This window comes from Nicotiana tabacum, chromosome 24 (assembly GCF_000715075.1).
Source record: "Nicotiana tabacum cultivar K326 chromosome 24, ASM71507v2, whole genome shotgun sequence".
NCBI lineage: Eukaryota > Viridiplantae > Streptophyta > Magnoliopsida > Solanales > Solanaceae > Nicotiana > Nicotiana tabacum.
In genome coordinates, this window is record NC_134103.1 from 10,365,344 (window position 1) to 10,383,813 (window position 18,470).

Genomic DNA, 18,470 nt, shown 5'->3' on the forward strand with positions numbered 1-18,470 from the left:
ATAGGTTTAGTCATCAATTTGGCTTTTGTCAAGACTATCCTGGCAATCTCATAGAGCGACCTTATGATGGCTCACTGAAAATGCTAGTGCAATTCTGGGACTCCCGTGTTCATCTTGGAGGTTTGTCAAAGGTTATTATCCCTATGTGTCCATCAGAAGAGGGGCCTCTAATGACTCGTGAGTATGTAGAATGGTGGTCAGCTCGTCGAGTACACTCTTCCCGACAAAGTACTCACATCATTTTGAATGTTACAAGGAAAGATGATATTCCTTCATCGTCCAAAGATGATCAACATCAAAAGAACACTCACGAAGGATCTTCCAAGTCCAAGTTAAGATCGAAAGATCCTTCGCAAAGCACCAAGGTCTTATCCAAGTCTACCTCTTCGATGGGCGGGGATGCCCGTATGGACAAAGGAGCTAAATATGTTTTGTTGACTTCCAAGACAACTGCTGCCACTGTGGAGGTGACGAACAATCCTTTCATAAGGAAAGCGCCTCCTACTTCACCAAACAAAGATATTACGAAGACAACCAATATCGTGCCAACAAATGAGGTAAGGACTCAACCTTCTGCTTTGCCCAACGAGATTGTGAATGTTAGTGCGACTTCCAGTTCGAACGAGAGTGATGTTAGTCATGACATACATTGGAATCGTTCAAAGAAGAAGGGTAAGGACACGAGCCATAGTGAGTTTGCTGACTTGGACGCTCTTAGTACCAATACTGAATTTTTTGTAGCGGGTGACCCTAGCTCAACGATGCCATTGTCTGAACTGGAGAAATGAGTAAATATTATTTACTTCAAATTTACTTCTTTTCCCCCTTTTTTGAACACTAAGGTTATTATTTATTATTATTTTTTAAAATTGTAGTTGGGTGTCAATGAGTTGTATGATGATGTACTTGGTGACAACATGGTGGAAGACTGTGTTACAAGCCCAAATTCCTTCTGTGTGGCCGCAAAAAGTCCTCACACTTTATTTGATGGCGTTGAACATCATGCTGCAAACAACACTCCATTGACAGATTTGAGTCTACCCAAAGAGTTGCATCTCATTCTTCCAGAAGATGTTATGCTTTCCAAGCCAACCATGACGAGTAAGATGGAGACTGCTGCAAGTCAAGCAAAATGTCAAAAAAGTCTTCGAGCCTACTCCATGGCCGTTGTTTCTTGATTCTCCAAACTTCAAACCACAAGAGGCTATCTCCCGTATTAAACTTTTTTTTATTAACACGATGTGGCATACCTTGTGTGAATAGATCAAAGAGTTCTCTCTTGATTCTTTAGATAGCTTCACAAAGTTGGAGGAAAGTGTCACTTTGACTCTTGAGAAAATTAAGAAAGAAAATATTATTGATACTTCTACTTTAGAGGCTCTTGTCGAGGCTTTCTTCAAGACGTACGCGGATAATGATGCTTTAAGATCGTCCAAGATGACTAAAGAATTTCACCAAGAGTCACTTTCTGATGCACGACGACGCCTCGATGATGCCAAACAGGAATATGAAAAAGTGAACATGTCTATAGAGAAACTTCAAGACAGTCTTGCGAGTGTTGAACAACAGCTATCTGCCTTGGCCTCGAGAAAGAAGAAGATCGTCGTGCTCTTAGATAAACAACAAGTGAAGTTGGCTAAAAGTCAAGAGAACATTTCCATCACCGAAGGGGAGATTTATACCATTGATGCGAATCATCCATTATCTGATGATGAAGCAGAGAAATTATCCCTCCTGAAAGGGGTAGTTGAGACAAGCCGCCAATAAATCCTTAGCTTCAAACCTTTTTCATGATTTTAGCTTCTTTTTTTTGCTTAGGATTCTCGACTTACGATTTTATTTTATAACTAAAATCATGTAATGGAGTACTTAGTTCTCAGAGCAATAAAAGTATCTTTATGTTTAGTATGTGATATCTCTCTTTGAGACTTAGATTCCCTCAGTTACTCCCAGTTATTTCTTTCTTAAATTTCAGTACGTGTCTTGTGTGTTGGCCTTGTTGGTTCGCGCGCTCTTGTTAAAGAAAGTCATATCTTGAGCTAGGAGTGTTAGAATTGCAATCCGTTTGCACCGCAAGAAAGAAAATTTAGATACTTTCACTACCTATGAATTTCATGGCAGAACTCCTTTCGGGCTATCAAAAGAAAATTCGCGAAGTTGACTTAACTACAGTGAACTTTCAGATTTGTGTACTTTCGGCGGAAAACATTGTATCTTGAGATAGGTGTGTTGGACTTACAATACGTTTGTACTGTTAGAAAGTAGACTCGGAGATCTTCAATTCATATAAATTTCATAGCAGAACTCCTTTCGTACTGTTAACAGAAAATTCGTGAATTCGACTTAAGTGCAGTGAACTTTAAGATTTGCATACCTTTGGCGAAAATAATTGTATCTTGATCTAGGAGTGTCGGAATTACAATCCGTTTGCGGTGTCAGAAAGTAGACTCGGAGATCTAAAGTGCATATAAATTTCATAGCAGAACTCGTATCGGACTGTCAATAGAAAATTCACGAATTTGACTTAACTGCAGTGAACGTTTAGATTTACATTCTTTTGGCAAAAATAATTGTATATTGAGCTTGAAGTATCGGCATTGCAATTCGTTAACGCCGTTAGAAAGTAAGCTCAGAGACCTGAAGTACCTATGAATTGCATCGAAGAACTCTTTTCGGTCTATCAACAGAAAATTTGCGAAGTCGACTTAACTGCAGTGAACTTTCATATTCACATGCATATAGAAGTCTTTGAGGCATGAGACCTTCTAGATTAGTCAAAGTTCCAGATCATGTATTGCTTGACCTTTCGGAACCCAAATTAGAAATTCCACAGTTAGGTCATATGATGATGGAACAATTCACATTGGATTCAACTACGCAAGGCTTTTGTGGTAGCATCATGTTTTGAAGAAATGAAGCAAAGTTGGAAAGGCATTCACGACAAGTTAGCAACAATCCTTCGCGTCAATTGCATTTATGACTTAGATTCTTCATATAGGACGAAGTATGAATATTTCATCCTTTTATTTTCTTGACAATGATGTATCAGATCCTTGTAGCATTGAAGTAATGAAATGTCCATTTTAGCTCGACACAAATTACCTTCTTTCTTTTTGCAACGTACGCCTATTTGAGTAATCAACACGATGCCTCAACACGAATTTTGATGATCATGTCACGTTGAAACACATTTGTTTTTTAAAGCTTATGCGACTGAACTTAGAATGAAAATCTAAGCTGCCTACATACCTCAATGAAGAGGATCAAGTCATAACGTAGTTCAAAATAAGTAATTTGTTTTACTCATATGATTGAACTTAGAATGAAACTCTAAGCTGCCTACGTACCTCGGTGAAGAGGACCAAGTTATAACGTAGTTCAAAATAAGTGAGTTTTTTTTATTTTTTTATTTTTATGTCCTAACTTTTTCCTAGGCCACCTCTTTCGAGGTTTTCAACCTAGCGGACTTTCTTTTGTTGCCTAGGCCGCCTCTTTCAAGGTTTTCAACCTAGCGAATTTTTTATGTCCTAACTCTTGCCTAGGCCGCCTCTTTCAAGATTTTTAACCTAGAGGACTCTTTTTTTTGGGTACCGTTCCTAGTTTAGGCTCATGTGGGCAATGGGCATAGCAACATGCAGTTTAGGCTTGTGCGTTAAGGAGCGTATCTTCTTCAAGGATAATACCTCTTCAAAAATTTTCCATTGATAGGGCCAATTCTCATGCCATCTGCATCAACTAACTTGTAAGCTCCACTTGAATAAGCTTCTTGCACAACATATCGACCATCCTATTATGAAGTGAATTTACCTCCGAATTTGCGAGAGGTGATAATAGGTCTTCTTACTGCAAGAACTTGATCGCCAACTTAGAAGGACCACAAGCGAACCTTTTTGTTGAAAGTACGAGAAAGATGAGCTTGATAACATTCAAGACTTTGTTGAGCTTCTAGCCTTTATTCATCAAGGGACTCTAGTTCTTCAAGGCTCAGACGAGCGTTTTCTTCTTCAGTAAGACCTTCTTGGTCAACGAGTCACAAGGATGGTATTTGACGCTCAAGAGGAAGAACTGCTTCGACTCCATAAATAAGAGAATAAGGAGTTGCTCGTGTCGGCGTGCGATGAGTTGTCCGATATACCCACAAAGCTTCTTTCATTCTGTCATGCCAATCTTTTTTAGACTTGGAGATGACCTTCTTTAACAAGTTGCAAAGTGTCTTGTTAAATGCTTCGGCTAGTTCATTTGCAGCAACATAATACATTGATGAATTACATTGCTTGAAGCCAAAAAGGTCACATATCTTGGTTATCAGTTTGTTATCGAACGGATTGCCATTATCTGTTATTATATATCTAGGAATGCCAAAACGATATATGATGTTACACGAATGAAGTTTGCAACATTCTCCTTCTTTACTTCCTTGAGAGCGACAGCCTCGGCCCTATCTAAGAAGTAATCAGTTGCAGCAAAGATGTATAGATGTCCTCCAGAAGATTTTGGAGGTGGTCCAATGACATCTAATCGCCAAGCATCAAATGGCCAAGATACAACAATAGGGTGTAATATTTCAGGTGAATTGGTGTATAAAATTTGCGTGAAACTGGCAAGCCTTGCATCTTCGAGCATAATCTAAGCAATCATTCACCATTGTCGGCCAATAGTAACCCATTCTCTTAATATGGAACTAGAGCTTCAGCCCAGATTGATCTGATCCACAAACTCCAGAGTCTGCCTCTTGCATAGCTTAAGTTGCTTCATCTTCCCCTAAACAATGCAAGATAACTCCCTCAAATGATCTTCGATACAAAGTGTCTTTGTAGTAAAGGAAGTGAAGGGACACCGATGAATTTCGGTCTTTCTCCTTGGATCTTCTGGAAGTATCCCATAACATAAGTAGTCGATCATGGTTTGTCGCCAATCAACCTTCTCAACTTCAGCGACAGCTACCAAGTACTCGAGCTTGCTTTCTTCATCCTCGTTCTCATCTGGTGGTACTATCTATTTTTGGAAAATAGTAATTTGTGTCTGGCTGGGTAGAGTCAATGTCGAAGCTAGAGCAACTAAGGCCTCAGCTTTCTTATTTTTCTTCCTTGGCACATGCTGAAGAGTTACATTGCCAAGCCATCCAATCAATTTCTGCGCATAATCATGATAAGGACGCAATTATGGCTTTTTGACCTTGTAGCTACCTAGAAATTTATGGATCACTAACCTAGAGTCTCCAAAAATATGTAATTGGAGTTGTCTCATAACAACGGCCATTTCAAGCCCAAGTATGAGTGCTTGATATTCTGCAACGTTGTTGGAGCAATGTTGAGTTTAGGTGAAGGAATATGGTAATACCTCTCCTTGAAAAGTGACAAACACGACACTTGCGCCAGCTCCTTCATGATGCACGACACCATCAAAATACATTTTCCAAGGTGGTTGCACTTTGATGACCATTGCATCCTCATAAGATATTTCATCAATCAACTCCCAATCATCAGGTATTGGATGATCCGCCAAGAAATCTGCCAAAGCTTGTCCTTTCAAAGCTTTTTGTGGGATGTACACTATCTCAAATTGTTAAAATCGAAGGTACCACCTTGCTAATCGATCATTAAGGACGGGTTTTGACATAACAAACTTGATCGGGTTCTCCCTTGAGATGATACAGATGACATGTTCTTGAAAGTAGTGCTTCAGCTTTTAAATTGTGAAAACCAATGCCAAACATAACTTTTCGATTGGAGAATACTTCAACTCATTTGGGGTCATCATCCTACTCAAGTAGTAGAGGAAATTTTCTTTACTTTCACTATTTTCTTGGGCCAAAAGGGCTCCAACTGACCTTTCTTGGGCCGCAATATAAAGAATCAATGGCTTTCCTGGTATAGGGGCTACCAGAACCGGAGATTTCATCAAGTAGGATTCGATGCTTTGGAATGCGTTGCTACAAGCTTGCTCCTATTCAAAAGGTACACCCTTCTTTATGAGACGGCTAAAAGGTTGGCACTTCCCTGCTTGATTTGAGATGAATCTTCTAAGATACACCAATTTTCCTTGTAGACTTTTCAGTTCATATATATTTCTAGGCTCGGGCATCTTCAAGATTGTATCAACTTTGGCTTGATCTATCTCAATCCCTCGATGTCGAACAATGAAGCCAAGGAATTTTCCAGAAGTAACTCCAAAGACACATTTCAACGGGTTCATTCTAAGTTGATATCTTTGAAGTCATTCAAACACCGTTCTTAAGTCTCGCAAGTGGTCTCCTCCCTTTCTTGATTTCACCACTAAATCATCCATATAGCATTCCACATTCTTGTGGAGGATGTCATCAAAGTTATTTTGCATTGCCCTTTGATATGTGGTGCCGACATTCTTCAAACGGAAAGGCATTACTTTGTAGCAATAAATGCCTTTAGGAGTGCGAAATGCAGTAAGCTCTTCATCTTTTTGTGCCATACATATTTGATTGTAGACAGATGATCCGTCTATGAAAGACATCGTCTCATATCTGGTGGTGGCATCAATCATAATCTCTAGAATGGGGAGCAAAAATTCGTCCTTGGGGCATGCATTATTGAGGTCTCTAAAATCGACACAAACTCGAAGTTGCCCATTCTTCTTCTTCACAGTAACAATGCTTGAAATCCATGTAGGATATTTAACCTCCCACATGAAACCAACATCGATGAGCTTATTGACCTCAGATTCGATAGATGGGATCAATTCTGGCCTGAAGCGTCTTTGGGCTTGCTTAACAGGACGAGCTCTTTTCTTGACCGCGAGGTGTTGAACTGCTACTTTAGGATCTAAACCGGGCATCTCTTTGTAGTTCCAAGCAAAGACATCTATATATTCCTTGAGTAGCTCCACATAAATACTTCCTTCATCTGCGGTTAGTAGGGAACTTACATAGGTGGGCCTGGAGTCTTCCGCAGTGCCAAGATTGACTTCTTTCAATGCATCAACTGTCATTTTAATTCCTTCTTCTAGTTTCGGAGGAGCGTCCCTGACATCTTCGTCTTCTTTGGGATCACCATCATTGAAAGATATATGGCCACGCCATGTCTCCCAAATTTTCGTCGACCTTCCTTAGAAATGAAGTGTATTGCTCCTCATTCGCAGTAATATGATATGAAAATCCTATACTTTCTTCATCTTCGTTACGCTCTAGTGTGGACCACTGTGTGAGTCTTCACTTCGAGTACCTCTCCGCATGAAATTAGAAGTTCTGATTGTCGTCTCATTTTGGAAGGGATCATGCTTTGACACTCTTTGGAGATACTTTGGACTCCATATGGCACATGTCTTCTTATTTTTCTATAATTTCTTTAGGACTTGTTCTTCTTCCTTTTCAACATCCCCAACCTCTCAAATACAGAAGTTCTTATAGTTGGTTCTCCAAGTCGATCAAATACAGAAGGCCTTTTATTACAATCAGCGGGTTCATCTTCCATCATGGTATAGTTACTACTTGCTCTTCTAATGGAGATGCAAACTGGTTGGGGGGGGGGTTGTTTGTCACCCAGGCCCTCACATGAATGTTTCACCACATGCTCCTTATTCTTCATCGTGTTTGCTTTCCTAGTAGCTTCAGGTGGGAGCTACCTAGCTTAGATGGTTCCTTAGGATCATATCCAGCCTTTGCGAACAACCTGTAAGAATTCAGATCAAAACCTCTATTTGTGCGCTTTGTGGGGAATGCCTTATTTTGAGGCATGTTAGGGTCCACAAACTTTTCCAGTAGCTCAGAAGACAACTTTATGGTATTAATCTGCTTGATAGGAAGGGTTAATTATTTTAGTGCATCTTTTTGGAGGCTTGATGATTCTCCTTCATCTTTCTTCACTTTTAGGACGTAACGAAATAAAGGATCTATTTTCTTGCCTGCAGTGGCAGCATTCTTTTTGTGAGCTTCCGAAACTTGGTATGCTTCTGTTGTAACTTTATCTTCAATAGAGGCTACTTTAGCCCTTTTGGACACGATATTATCACCTTTAGCCTCAGTGATGTCATCAACTTTTACTCCCTTTATGATGTAGTTCTTCAAGTAGAACTTTGCATCAGCGAAGTATGCCTCGGCTTCAACGAACGACTTGTTGTCAGCAACTATCTTCTTTTCGACTCCATATTTATTATACTTCAAAAATTGGTAGGTTCATTGTACAACTTTGTTCTCGTCTATCCACGACCTGCCAAGCAACAAATTATATGAAGTCTTTGCATCAATCACATGCATCCATGCACTTGATTGCATATCTCCCATAATAATTTCCAGTTTGATAGCCCTATGGCCTTTTGTCCCCCTTGATTGAATCCTTGAATCATCAAATGGCTTTCAGAAAGTTCTTCAGTTGAGATGCCAAGTTCTTTCATTATGCGAATGGGAAGAATATTAACTGCAGATCCGTCATCTATCATGATTCTGTTTATCCTCCGCTTGAGCACATAACCCACCATAAACAAAGGGCGATTGTGTGGTGTCTCACCAAGTAGGAGATCGTCTTCAGTGAATATGATTTTTGCATTACAGACATCTGCTTTTTGGAAGGGGGACTCAACAAGACCATTAGGTGGTGTGGAGACGGTGTTGATGTGATTTCATTCTTTTTCTTTTCTTCTTTATCAGCATTATAATACAAGGCCTTGTCATCGTCGTCAGAAATTCTCATGCAAAACCAACTCGGCATGAATTCTCCCAAAGTCACAGGGTGGCGTGGCTTTTGGTGATGGTGTGTTGTGATGACCCGATAGGTCATATTTAAATTTAACATTCAATTCTATGCTCTGAGACCTCGAATAGCACCATTTAGCATTCCTCGACATATGTGCGCAATCCGTAAATTTTTCTGGAAAGTTTTTATGTGAAAAATAGATTAAAATGTGAAATAGTGCTTTAAAACTCACTTAAGTTGACTTCGGTCAACATTTTGCGCAAATAGAGCCGGATTAGTATTTTAACATTTTCGGTAGGTCCGTATCATAATTTGGGACTTTGGCGTATGCCCGGAATTTAAATTGTAGGTCCCCAACTTTAGTTATCGCCATTTATTGAAAATTGGAAGTTTGAAAGCATAAAGATTTTAAAGTTTGACCACAAGTTGACTTTTATTGATATCGGGGTCGGAATTCGATTCTGGAAATTTGAATAGGTCCATATTATTATTTATGACTTGTGTGCAAAATTTGAGGTCAATCGGACTTGATTAGATAAGTTTCAGCATTGAATGTAGAAGTTAGAAATTTTTAGTTTCATTAGGCTTGGATTGGGGTATGATTCGTATTTTTAGCATTGTTTGATGTGATTTGAGGCCTCAACTAAGTCCGTATGATATTTTAGGACTTGTTGGTGTATTTGGTTGAGGTCTCGGGGGCCTCGGCTATGTTTCGGGATGAGTTTTGAACGAGTTTGGGCATTTCAACACACTGTTTGGGGGGGGGGGGCACATTTTGGAGTGCTGAGGCAAAGCCTCATGTGTGGACCTTAGAGGAAAATTGCGGACCGCAGAAATCCTCTTGCGGCCGAAAAAAGGAGTATCTACAGGTTCGTTAGTCTGACTTCGGAAGCTTATATCTTTCGATATATAAGGAATTTGGAGATGATCGAAAAATAAAAGTTGTATCCCTTTGAGTCTAGTTTTCGAAAAAATAAATCGTTCATCAATTGGACATTTGTACCGAAATATATGGTCAATTTACTGAAGCATGGTAGTGCAGTCACTGCTGGACTGCGATCGCACAATTTGGGTTGCGGCCGCAGAGACCTTAAATGTGCGGACCGCACAAAAAATGTGCGGTCAGCACATTGGGAGATCATATTGGTACCATATAAAAGAGGGTTTCATCTCATTTTTTATTTTTGGATTTTGTGAGCTCGGTTTGTGGCGATTGTTCGTGGATTTTTCAAAAATTTCATCGGGGTAAATGATTCTAGCTCGGATTTGGTTAATATACATGGATATATCATTGTTTTCATCATTTAATTAGTATTTTGAGATGGAAATTTGGAGAAAATTTTAGAAATTTTATAAAACGAAAATTTAGGATCTGAAAGATAATCCGATGTCAATATTCGATAAGTTTAGTATGGTTGAACTCGTATCGGAACGGGTGTCCGAATTCCGTTATTTTTCGTTGGGTTTCGAAAAGTGGCCCCCACATTGACCTTTGGTTGACTTTCCAAATAAAATGACTTAAATTAAGTCTCTTTCGAATTATGAATAATTTCTAAAGCTCCAATTGAATTGTTGGCCAATAATTTGATAGGTTTGATTGGTTTGGAGACTAATTCGAAAGGAAAAGCTATGGTCGAGTGATTACTTGAAATTGCGAAGTGAGGTAAGTGTCGTGGTTAACCTTGACTTGAGGGAATAGAATTCTTGAATTATTTGTTACGTGAATTTCATGTTTAACGACGTATAGGCAAGGTGACGAGTGCCTATATGTCATCAAATTGGTTGTTTGCATATTTATCTGAAAATCATAAATTATATTTAATCATGAATTAATTATTATATTAATTATTTCTCTCATATTCCTTGTCCAATATTATGTCTTGAATTCATGCTATAATTGCTACATGTTTATTTGACTTATGTGTCTTAATTGCTACTTGACATTTAGCATATTAAATATTAAATTATCTATTTTCTCCTTGATTTCCATAATTAATTGCTACTTGTCATTACTTATTTTCTAAATAAATCATAATTATTGTATGCCTTGTTGCCTAATAATTTCTTATTAAATGTGGTATTTATTGGAGTGGTTTTACATTTAAGTGTTGTTAAATTATATTGTTAGATCAGGTTGCATGCTACAACAGATTATATTTTAAGTTTATATTGTTGGAGCGGGTTGCATGTCGCAACAGAATTTAATTGGAAGATTATATTGTTGGATCAGGCTGCACGGCGCAACGAAAATTAATTGAAAGATTATATTTTGGGAACGGGTTGCACGCCGCAACGGAATGATAAAAGAAAATAATTGGATATGACTGCTGAATTGACTTCAGTTATTGATATGATTTAATGGTTTTACCTCTATTCCTGTTATTATTATTATTATTATTTTTATTGTGTACATGTTAATGTAAGCGACCTGTCTCAGCATCGTCACTACTTCGTCGAGGTTAGACTCGGCACTTACAGAGTACATGGGGTCAGTTGTACTCATACTACACTCTTCACTTCTTGTGCAGATACTGGAGTTGGTCCCAGGGGCGTACGGTAGATTTGCTCGGATTCAGCTATCAGAGGAGACTTGAGGTATAGTTACACGAAGTTTGCAGCTCTGAAGTTTCCTTCTACTTTATCTTAGGTGTATGCTTTCTCTCAGACAACTTTATTTTTATTCAGATCCTTATTTGTATTATTTTGGAAGTTCTTGCACTTATGACTCCAGTTCTGGGATGGTATTTAGACATCGCTATTATTATGGATTATTCACTCTATTTCAATTTATTTCTTTGATATTAATTAACTTAAAATTATTTTAAAATGGCTAATATTATTCTGACGTTGGCTTGCCTAGCAAGTGAAATATTAGGCGCTATCACGGTCCCGAAGGTGGGAATTTCGGGTCGTGACATGTGTCTCTATCTTCACCTTCTTTGGGATCTTAACCAATTGTTGCTTCTTCGGTCTTCTCACCATCTTATTCCTCATAGGCTGCTTCGTTGATCCTTTTTGCGAACTTAATTTACGGCATCTTCGATGAGTCACCAGGGTCCAACCTTCTTCATCGTGTTGATCAATTCGGACTTTGTCATCCTCCAATAATTCTTCATCTTTATTCCCTTCACATATGCATATCTCAATTGGATAGAATGAGCCAAAGGCAATAGACACATGGTTTTTGCTCGCCTTTTCGTATTAAAGCTCGATCTTCTTTTGACGAGCCAAATCCATAACTTTGTCCTTGAAGACAAAGCACTTCTCAAGAGGGTGACCTACAAGCCGATGGTATTTGCAGTAATTCAGGTCATTACTTTTTCCAGCTTCATCTGGCCGCTTCATCTCTGGCATCTCAATAAGCTTTAGCTCGAGGAGTTCTTCAAATATCGCAGGCACGTCGGAGTCTAGAAATGAGTACTCCTTTTCTTGCATCTCTTTGAGAGTCAACTTCTGATTTACATTTTCTTGAGAGAGAGTTGTTTTCATACTCTGTTTCTTGCTCACCTTGGTAGAAAACTTCACAGGAGAGGCATTGACGTTCATTGATTCTTTGCTTTCATTCTTTGGTATGAACTTGCTCTATTTCTTGACCTCTTGCTTATCTCTTCCCTTGCGAGGTTCTTAGATGGGAAACCCTTCATTTCCCGCAAAATCCATGCTCAACTCCATATCATGAGCACGGGTGGCAAGTTCTTCAAATATTCTAGGCTTAATTCCTTGCAAGATGTAACGAAATCCCCAATGCATTCCTTGGATGTACATCTATATGCCAGAAGCTTTACTTAGCCTATCTTTGCAGTTGAGGCTTGCATTCCTCCATCGATTGATAAAGTCGATACCTGGTTCATCTTTCCGTTGGCGAGTGTTCGTAAGTTCCATTATGCTCATAGTACGTCTTGTGCTGTAAAAGCGGTTGAGGAATTCTTGCTCCAGTTGGTCCCAACTATCAAAAGATCCAGCCTCCATATCAGTGTACCAATCAAAAGCAATCCCCTTTAGTGAGAGGATGAACTGCTTGACAAGGTAATCTCCATAAGTCCCTACATTGTTGCATGTCTCAACAACGTGTGTCACATGTTGCTTTGGATTTCCTTTACAATCGAACTGCTAAAATTTGGGAGGTTGATAACCGACATGCATCTTCAAGCTATCGATTCTTGTATTTTGTGTATGTTAGATAAGACTTTGCGGTGACCTCATACTTGTCCTTGATAGTTCCCATGATGAATGCCTTCAATTGTTCAATGGGAATTGATCCTTCAACGGAGACATGAAATTCTTTGGCAGATGAAGCTTGTTTTGTTGGAGGATTAGCCTTCTCATGGACTTCTGGGAGCTTTCTAGGTTCATGACTTAATTCATCCATCATGCTTTCCGTTGGCGAGTGTTCGTAAGTTCTATCATGCTCATAGTACGTCTTGTGCTGTAAAAGCGGTTGAGGAATTCTTGCTCCAGTTGGTCCCAACTATCAAAAGATCCAGCCTCCATATCAGTGTACCAATAAAAAGCAATCCCCTTTAGTGAGAGGACGAACTGCTTGACAAGGTAATCTCCATAAGTCCCTACATTGTTGCATGTCTCAACAACGTGTGTCACATGTTGCTTTAGATTTCCTTTACAATCGAACTGCTAAAATTTGGGAGGTTGATAACCGACATGCATCTTCAAGCTATCGATTCTTGTAGTATACGACTTTGTGTATGTTATATAAGACTTTGCGGTGACCTCATACTTGTCCTTGATAGTTCCCATGATGAATACCTTCAATTGTTCAATGGGAATTGATCCTTCAACGGAGACATGAAATTCTTTGGCAGATGAAGCTTGTTTTGTTGGAGGATTAGCCTTCTCATGGACTTCTGGGAGCTTTCTAGGTTCATGACTTGATTCATCCATCATGCTTTCTACTATGCCTGGCAATTTTATGATACAGACATCTTGATCTTGAGCATGCTTTGTTAAACCCTCAATCGCCTTTGTTAGATTTGCGAGTTGCTCCTCCATTGTTGAAGTATTAGTCATCATTGCCTCCATGATTATTGCAGATAATGAAGAGTAACCGAGATCTTCCCATGGATTGAACTCAGTTTGGAACATGTCATGTGGCGAGATTGGCATAGATCCAAGACTTAAAACTTCATCATCAGGTTGGATAAGCTGACTCTTGGTATTGTATAAAGTAAGCTGAGCAAGATCTTTCTCCACAACTTCTGCAATATTATCTCCTCTTTCTGATTTGCTAGTAGAGGACCTTTCTTCTCCGGATGATGAACCTCAAAACATGCATTGGTGCAGACGATACTTGGAGTACTTTTGTCCCAAGACGCTCGCTTTGCTTCGGGTGATTGGCCCAAGACTCCCCATAGTAGCGTTCATGATACTTTCAACGTAAGAAGAAAACTTGGAGTCAACAACTTTTGCGTCGATCTTCTTTGAAGTCATCTTAGTGATCTTGAAAGTTGAGAGTGGGGAAGAGATGAGAGGTAGAGACGGTCCCACTAGGCATGCCAAAATTTGTAACAACTAAATTTCGTTCATAAAGAATAATAATCAAGACAAGAAATATAGCGACAAATATTATATTCGATTTCAAGTGATGGAGTTACAATCTCGAAAATATCTCAAATCTAAATGGGAGATATGGATTTGTGGATTTTAGGGAGTTCTGAAAGTAGTGAAGAATGGGTGACGAATACTATCGCCTTTCCCCAGATGTATTTGGAGACAGAATATCTTGCGTTTTTTGTAGTTATACTCCTGATGGTGAGATCGTGTTCATAGTTAACTTCGAGCGCAAACCAAAATAGATTTTATTTTATGATTGGAAGAATAAGAGTTGGAGAGAAATTGAAATTACGGAGATTACAGAAGAAATTGATATCATTGGTGTCTATAGTAATGTGGATGGCGTCTTGCCGTTTATGTATTGCTAGTTTTAAAATATGAGTATAACTATTCGTTGTCCTAATCCTTATGGAAGACATTATCTCTGTTGGTGAAAAGGTATTCATCAAGAGATTAGAGCCTTAATTTTTTAGTATTTTTATCTGTTTAATTATAAATTTGTCATTTTACTTCGTGATCTATCATTTATTTCTTTTTGTTTTGTAAGAAGTGTTCGACCAAATTAATTATCTCTTTTTTTTTAAAGTTGAAAAAAAGAGAGTATAGAGTTCAATATGATCATACTACTTATTCTCATTGTAAGTAATGTATGTGTATACGGGTAAAATCGAGCCCGTTTAACATCTCGGTTTTTCGGTAAGACAAACGGAACAGGAACATGACCATAAGGAATTGAAATCTGAGCGGAGAGCCTCTCGTATCGGGGTTCGAATGAGACACCCGCCCTCGGGGGTATCGGAACCCCGTTCTCCGGGTCTGGTTCGAGCCTCGAGACTTCGGAGAACATTATAGAACGACTGCACATGATTAACGAAGGGCCGTAATATCCGTGCCCAACCAGATATCACGACGTGAATCTCGGCCCATATCGGCAGAAAATAAGTGATTTGCGAATCGGGGAATTTTTTTATCTTTCTTAGAATTGTACTTAGGGTAAAATTCCCCTACTATATAAAGGGAAAAACTTATTATTCATAACACATTGTAACACAAATACCAAGGCAATACACAGTTATTCTCTCTGTTATTCAAAGTGTAATATAAAGTTCTTACTTTTGTTCATCAGTTCTTCATTAGTGTGAGCTTGGGACCGAGGGCAAGTACATTGTTAAGCTGTTACTGAGTCCGGGATCACTCTCATTATTCGGTTTGGCAATTTATCATGTCTTTTATCTGCTTAATCTAACGCCATTAATCATTTGTATTGAATTAATCCACATATCCTTAAAATCACATATAAATTCAATTATTATCCGTTTTTAGGGTAAACAATTTGGCGCCCACCGTGGGACTAAGGATAATAGTGGCAATTTGATACAAATTCCCATAACATACTCTGCTTTACGCTTGTTCTTTGAAATTGTAATTTCAGGTAAAACTCAAGAATGTCAAATATACAATCTGCTTACTTGAACGTTGATGCTGAGTCTGGCCACCATGGTGAGAACACCAATATAGTGCCCAGCAACGAGGTTCCCCCTGCTGACCCCAACGGAGTCCGGTCCAGATCCAATCGATGCCAACTCCCACGTAGCTATCGACGCTAACTTGCCTACCGACCCAGAGAACAACGTTCGTGGAGGAGCCAGGTCGGTAGCTAGGGGTACGCACGACGGTGAAGGTGATGGGATTAATTTGCGAGTGATCATCGAAATGTTACAAGCTCAACATATGGCGATAGCCCAGTTACAAAAACCAAAGCTGCGCTCCCATCAGAGTTGAGCCCGAACCATCCCGGGAGAATACCCGAAGAAATGAACGAACCTTGAAAGGCCGGGTGAAGCTGAAGTCGAAGCTGAAGCCGGGGCTAGCCCTGAAATAATAAAAATGCTTAAGGAATTGACAAAACGGGTGGAATCGGGGGAAGAGAAGATCGAAGCCAATGATTAAAAAGTGGAGACCTATAACTCCAGGATTGATCAAATCCCAGGAGCACCACCGATACTGAAGGGCTTGGATTCCAAGATGTTTGTCCAAAAGCCTTTCCCTCCGAGCGCAGCTCCGAAACCAATCCCAAAGAAGTTTTGTATGCCCGAAATTCCAAAGTACAATGGAACAACTGATCCAAATGAACATGTGACCTCCTAAACGTGTGCCAACAAGGTGAACAACTTAGAAGATGACGAAATTGAATCCGTCCTGCTGAAAAAGTTCGGAGAAACCTTGTCAATAGGAGCTATGATATGGTATTACAACTTACCCCCTAATTCTGTTGATTCGTTTGCTATGCTTGCAGATGCCTTTGTAAAGGCGCAAGCCGGGGGCATAAAGGAACGATCGAGGCCACAGTAGTCGCGGACTCATGGGTAAGAACGGTTTCGACAGGACACTCGGGACCAGGGAGGCACCAAGATTATCGGAATACAACTTCAGTATCGATGCTATAAGAATCGTATCTGCCATCGGACACATCAAAGATACCAAAATGGCCTCGACTATTGCAGTCCGATCCTTCTCAAAGGGACCCCAACCTAATATGTAAGTATCATGACACTCATGACCACAAGACCAAACACTGCCGACAGTAAAGAGAAGAAGTAGCCCGGTTATTCAATAACGGACATCTCCGAAAATTTCTGAGTGATCGAGCTAAAAATCACTTCAGAAATAGGGACTCCAATAAGCATACCGAGTAAGAGGAATCCCAACATGTCATTAACATGATCATTGGTGGAGTCGACGTCCCCCTTGGGCCAATGCTAAAGCACACTAAGGTGTCCATTACAAGGGAAAAATGGACTCGAGATAATATACCGGATGGGACCGTATCTTTCAACGACGAGGATGTCGAAGGTATTGTGCAACCACATAATGATGCTCTGGTAATATCTATACTCATAAATAAATCTTGATTTAAGGGTGTGTTAATTGATCTAGGTAGCTCGGCCAATATCATCAGATCGAGGGTCATGGAGCAGCTAGGTCTACAATACCAAATAGTGCCTGCAGTCCGAGTTTTAAACGGATTTAACATGGCGTGCGAAACTACTAAAGTGGAGATAACCTTGCTGGTAAACACTGCCGGGACCATTCAGGAAACAAAGTTCTATATGATTGAAGGTGACATGAGATATAATGCTCTATTCGGAAGGCCATGGATTCACAACATGAGGGCAATACCCTCGACACTACACCAAACATTAAAGTTCCCCACACCAGGAGGGATCAAGACAGTTTATAGAGAACAGTCGGTCGCAAAAGAAATGTGCACAGTCGATGAGGTGACCCCGGTATCCGCGCTCTCGACATCAAAGAACACAGATTCAGTTAGAAAATAAGAAACAAAATAGCAATCACTGACACCGGCCCCGACCGAACTGGAGAAACATGAGACAGACGAGGATGATGACTACGAAGTTCCTAGGTCGTTCATAGCCCCTGATGACTCTGATGCCACGAAGTCGACGGTCTAGAGCTAGAGCAAGTCGTGTTGATCGAACACTTGTCCGATCGGAAGGTATACCTGGGCATAGGGTTGACTCCCGAGTTCAGGAAAAAACTCATTAAATTGCTTATAGATAACATGGATTGTTTTGCTTGGTCCCATTTATATATGACAGGGATCCCGCTAGAAGTAACTACTTATAAGCTAATCTTGGACCCGAAGTTCCACCCAATTAAATAGAAAAGGAGACCTCAGTCCGAAGTCAAGCATGCGTTCATCAATGATGAGGTATCCAAACTACTTAAAATAGGTTCCATTCGGGAAGTTAAGTACCCAGATTGGTTGCCTAACGTAGTGGTAGTGCCTAAAAATCTAAATAAATTAAGAATTTGTGTATATTACAAAGACTTGAACAAGGTGTGCCCCAAGGATTCTTTTCCTTTGCCTAACACTGATCGCATGATCGATGCAACGGCCGGGCATGAGATACTCAGTTTTCTCGACGCCTATCCCGGGTACAACCGAATCCAGATGAACCCGGGTGATCAAGAAAAAACTTCCTTTGTCACTAAATCCGGCACCTCTTATTATAACATAATACCGTTTGGACTAAAAAACGTCGGTGCCACTTATCAACGCCTAGTAGACTGGATATTCGAAGAACAAATAGGAAAATCAATGGAGGTTTACATTGACGACATGTTAGCTAAGTCCCTGCGAGCAGAGCACCATTTGAAACATTTACAGGAAATCTTCAACATACTGAAGAAATATAATATGAAGTTGAACCCGGA

The 18,470-nt window shown here is 39.7% G+C and overlaps 1 protein-coding gene across 1 annotated transcript; it reads right to left on the reverse strand.

The window, feature by feature from the left end:
- Window positions 1-4,030: 4,030 nt before the first annotated feature.
- Window positions 4,031-4,623, reverse strand: LOC142178011 (uncharacterized). The gene is made up of 2 exons (XM_075247325.1): window positions 4,381-4,623; window positions 4,031-4,273 (listed from the first exon to the last, which is right to left on the reverse strand). The coding sequence occupies exons 1-2, from the start codon at window positions 4,621-4,623 to the stop codon at window positions 4,031-4,033; spliced, it is 486 nt and encodes a 161-aa protein (XP_075103426.1).
- Between the last annotated feature and the right edge of the window lie 13,847 nt (window positions 4,624-18,470).

Coding starts and splice junctions, on each gene's coding strand:
- LOC142178011 (XM_075247325.1), bottom strand. CDS start 4,623: ATGCTCGAAGATGCAAGGCTTGCCAGTTTCACGCAAATTTTATACACC. Junction 4,274..4,380: donor ATGTTGCAAACTTCATTCGT/GTAACATCATAT, acceptor TTTGGCTTCAAG/CAATGTAATTCATCAATGTA.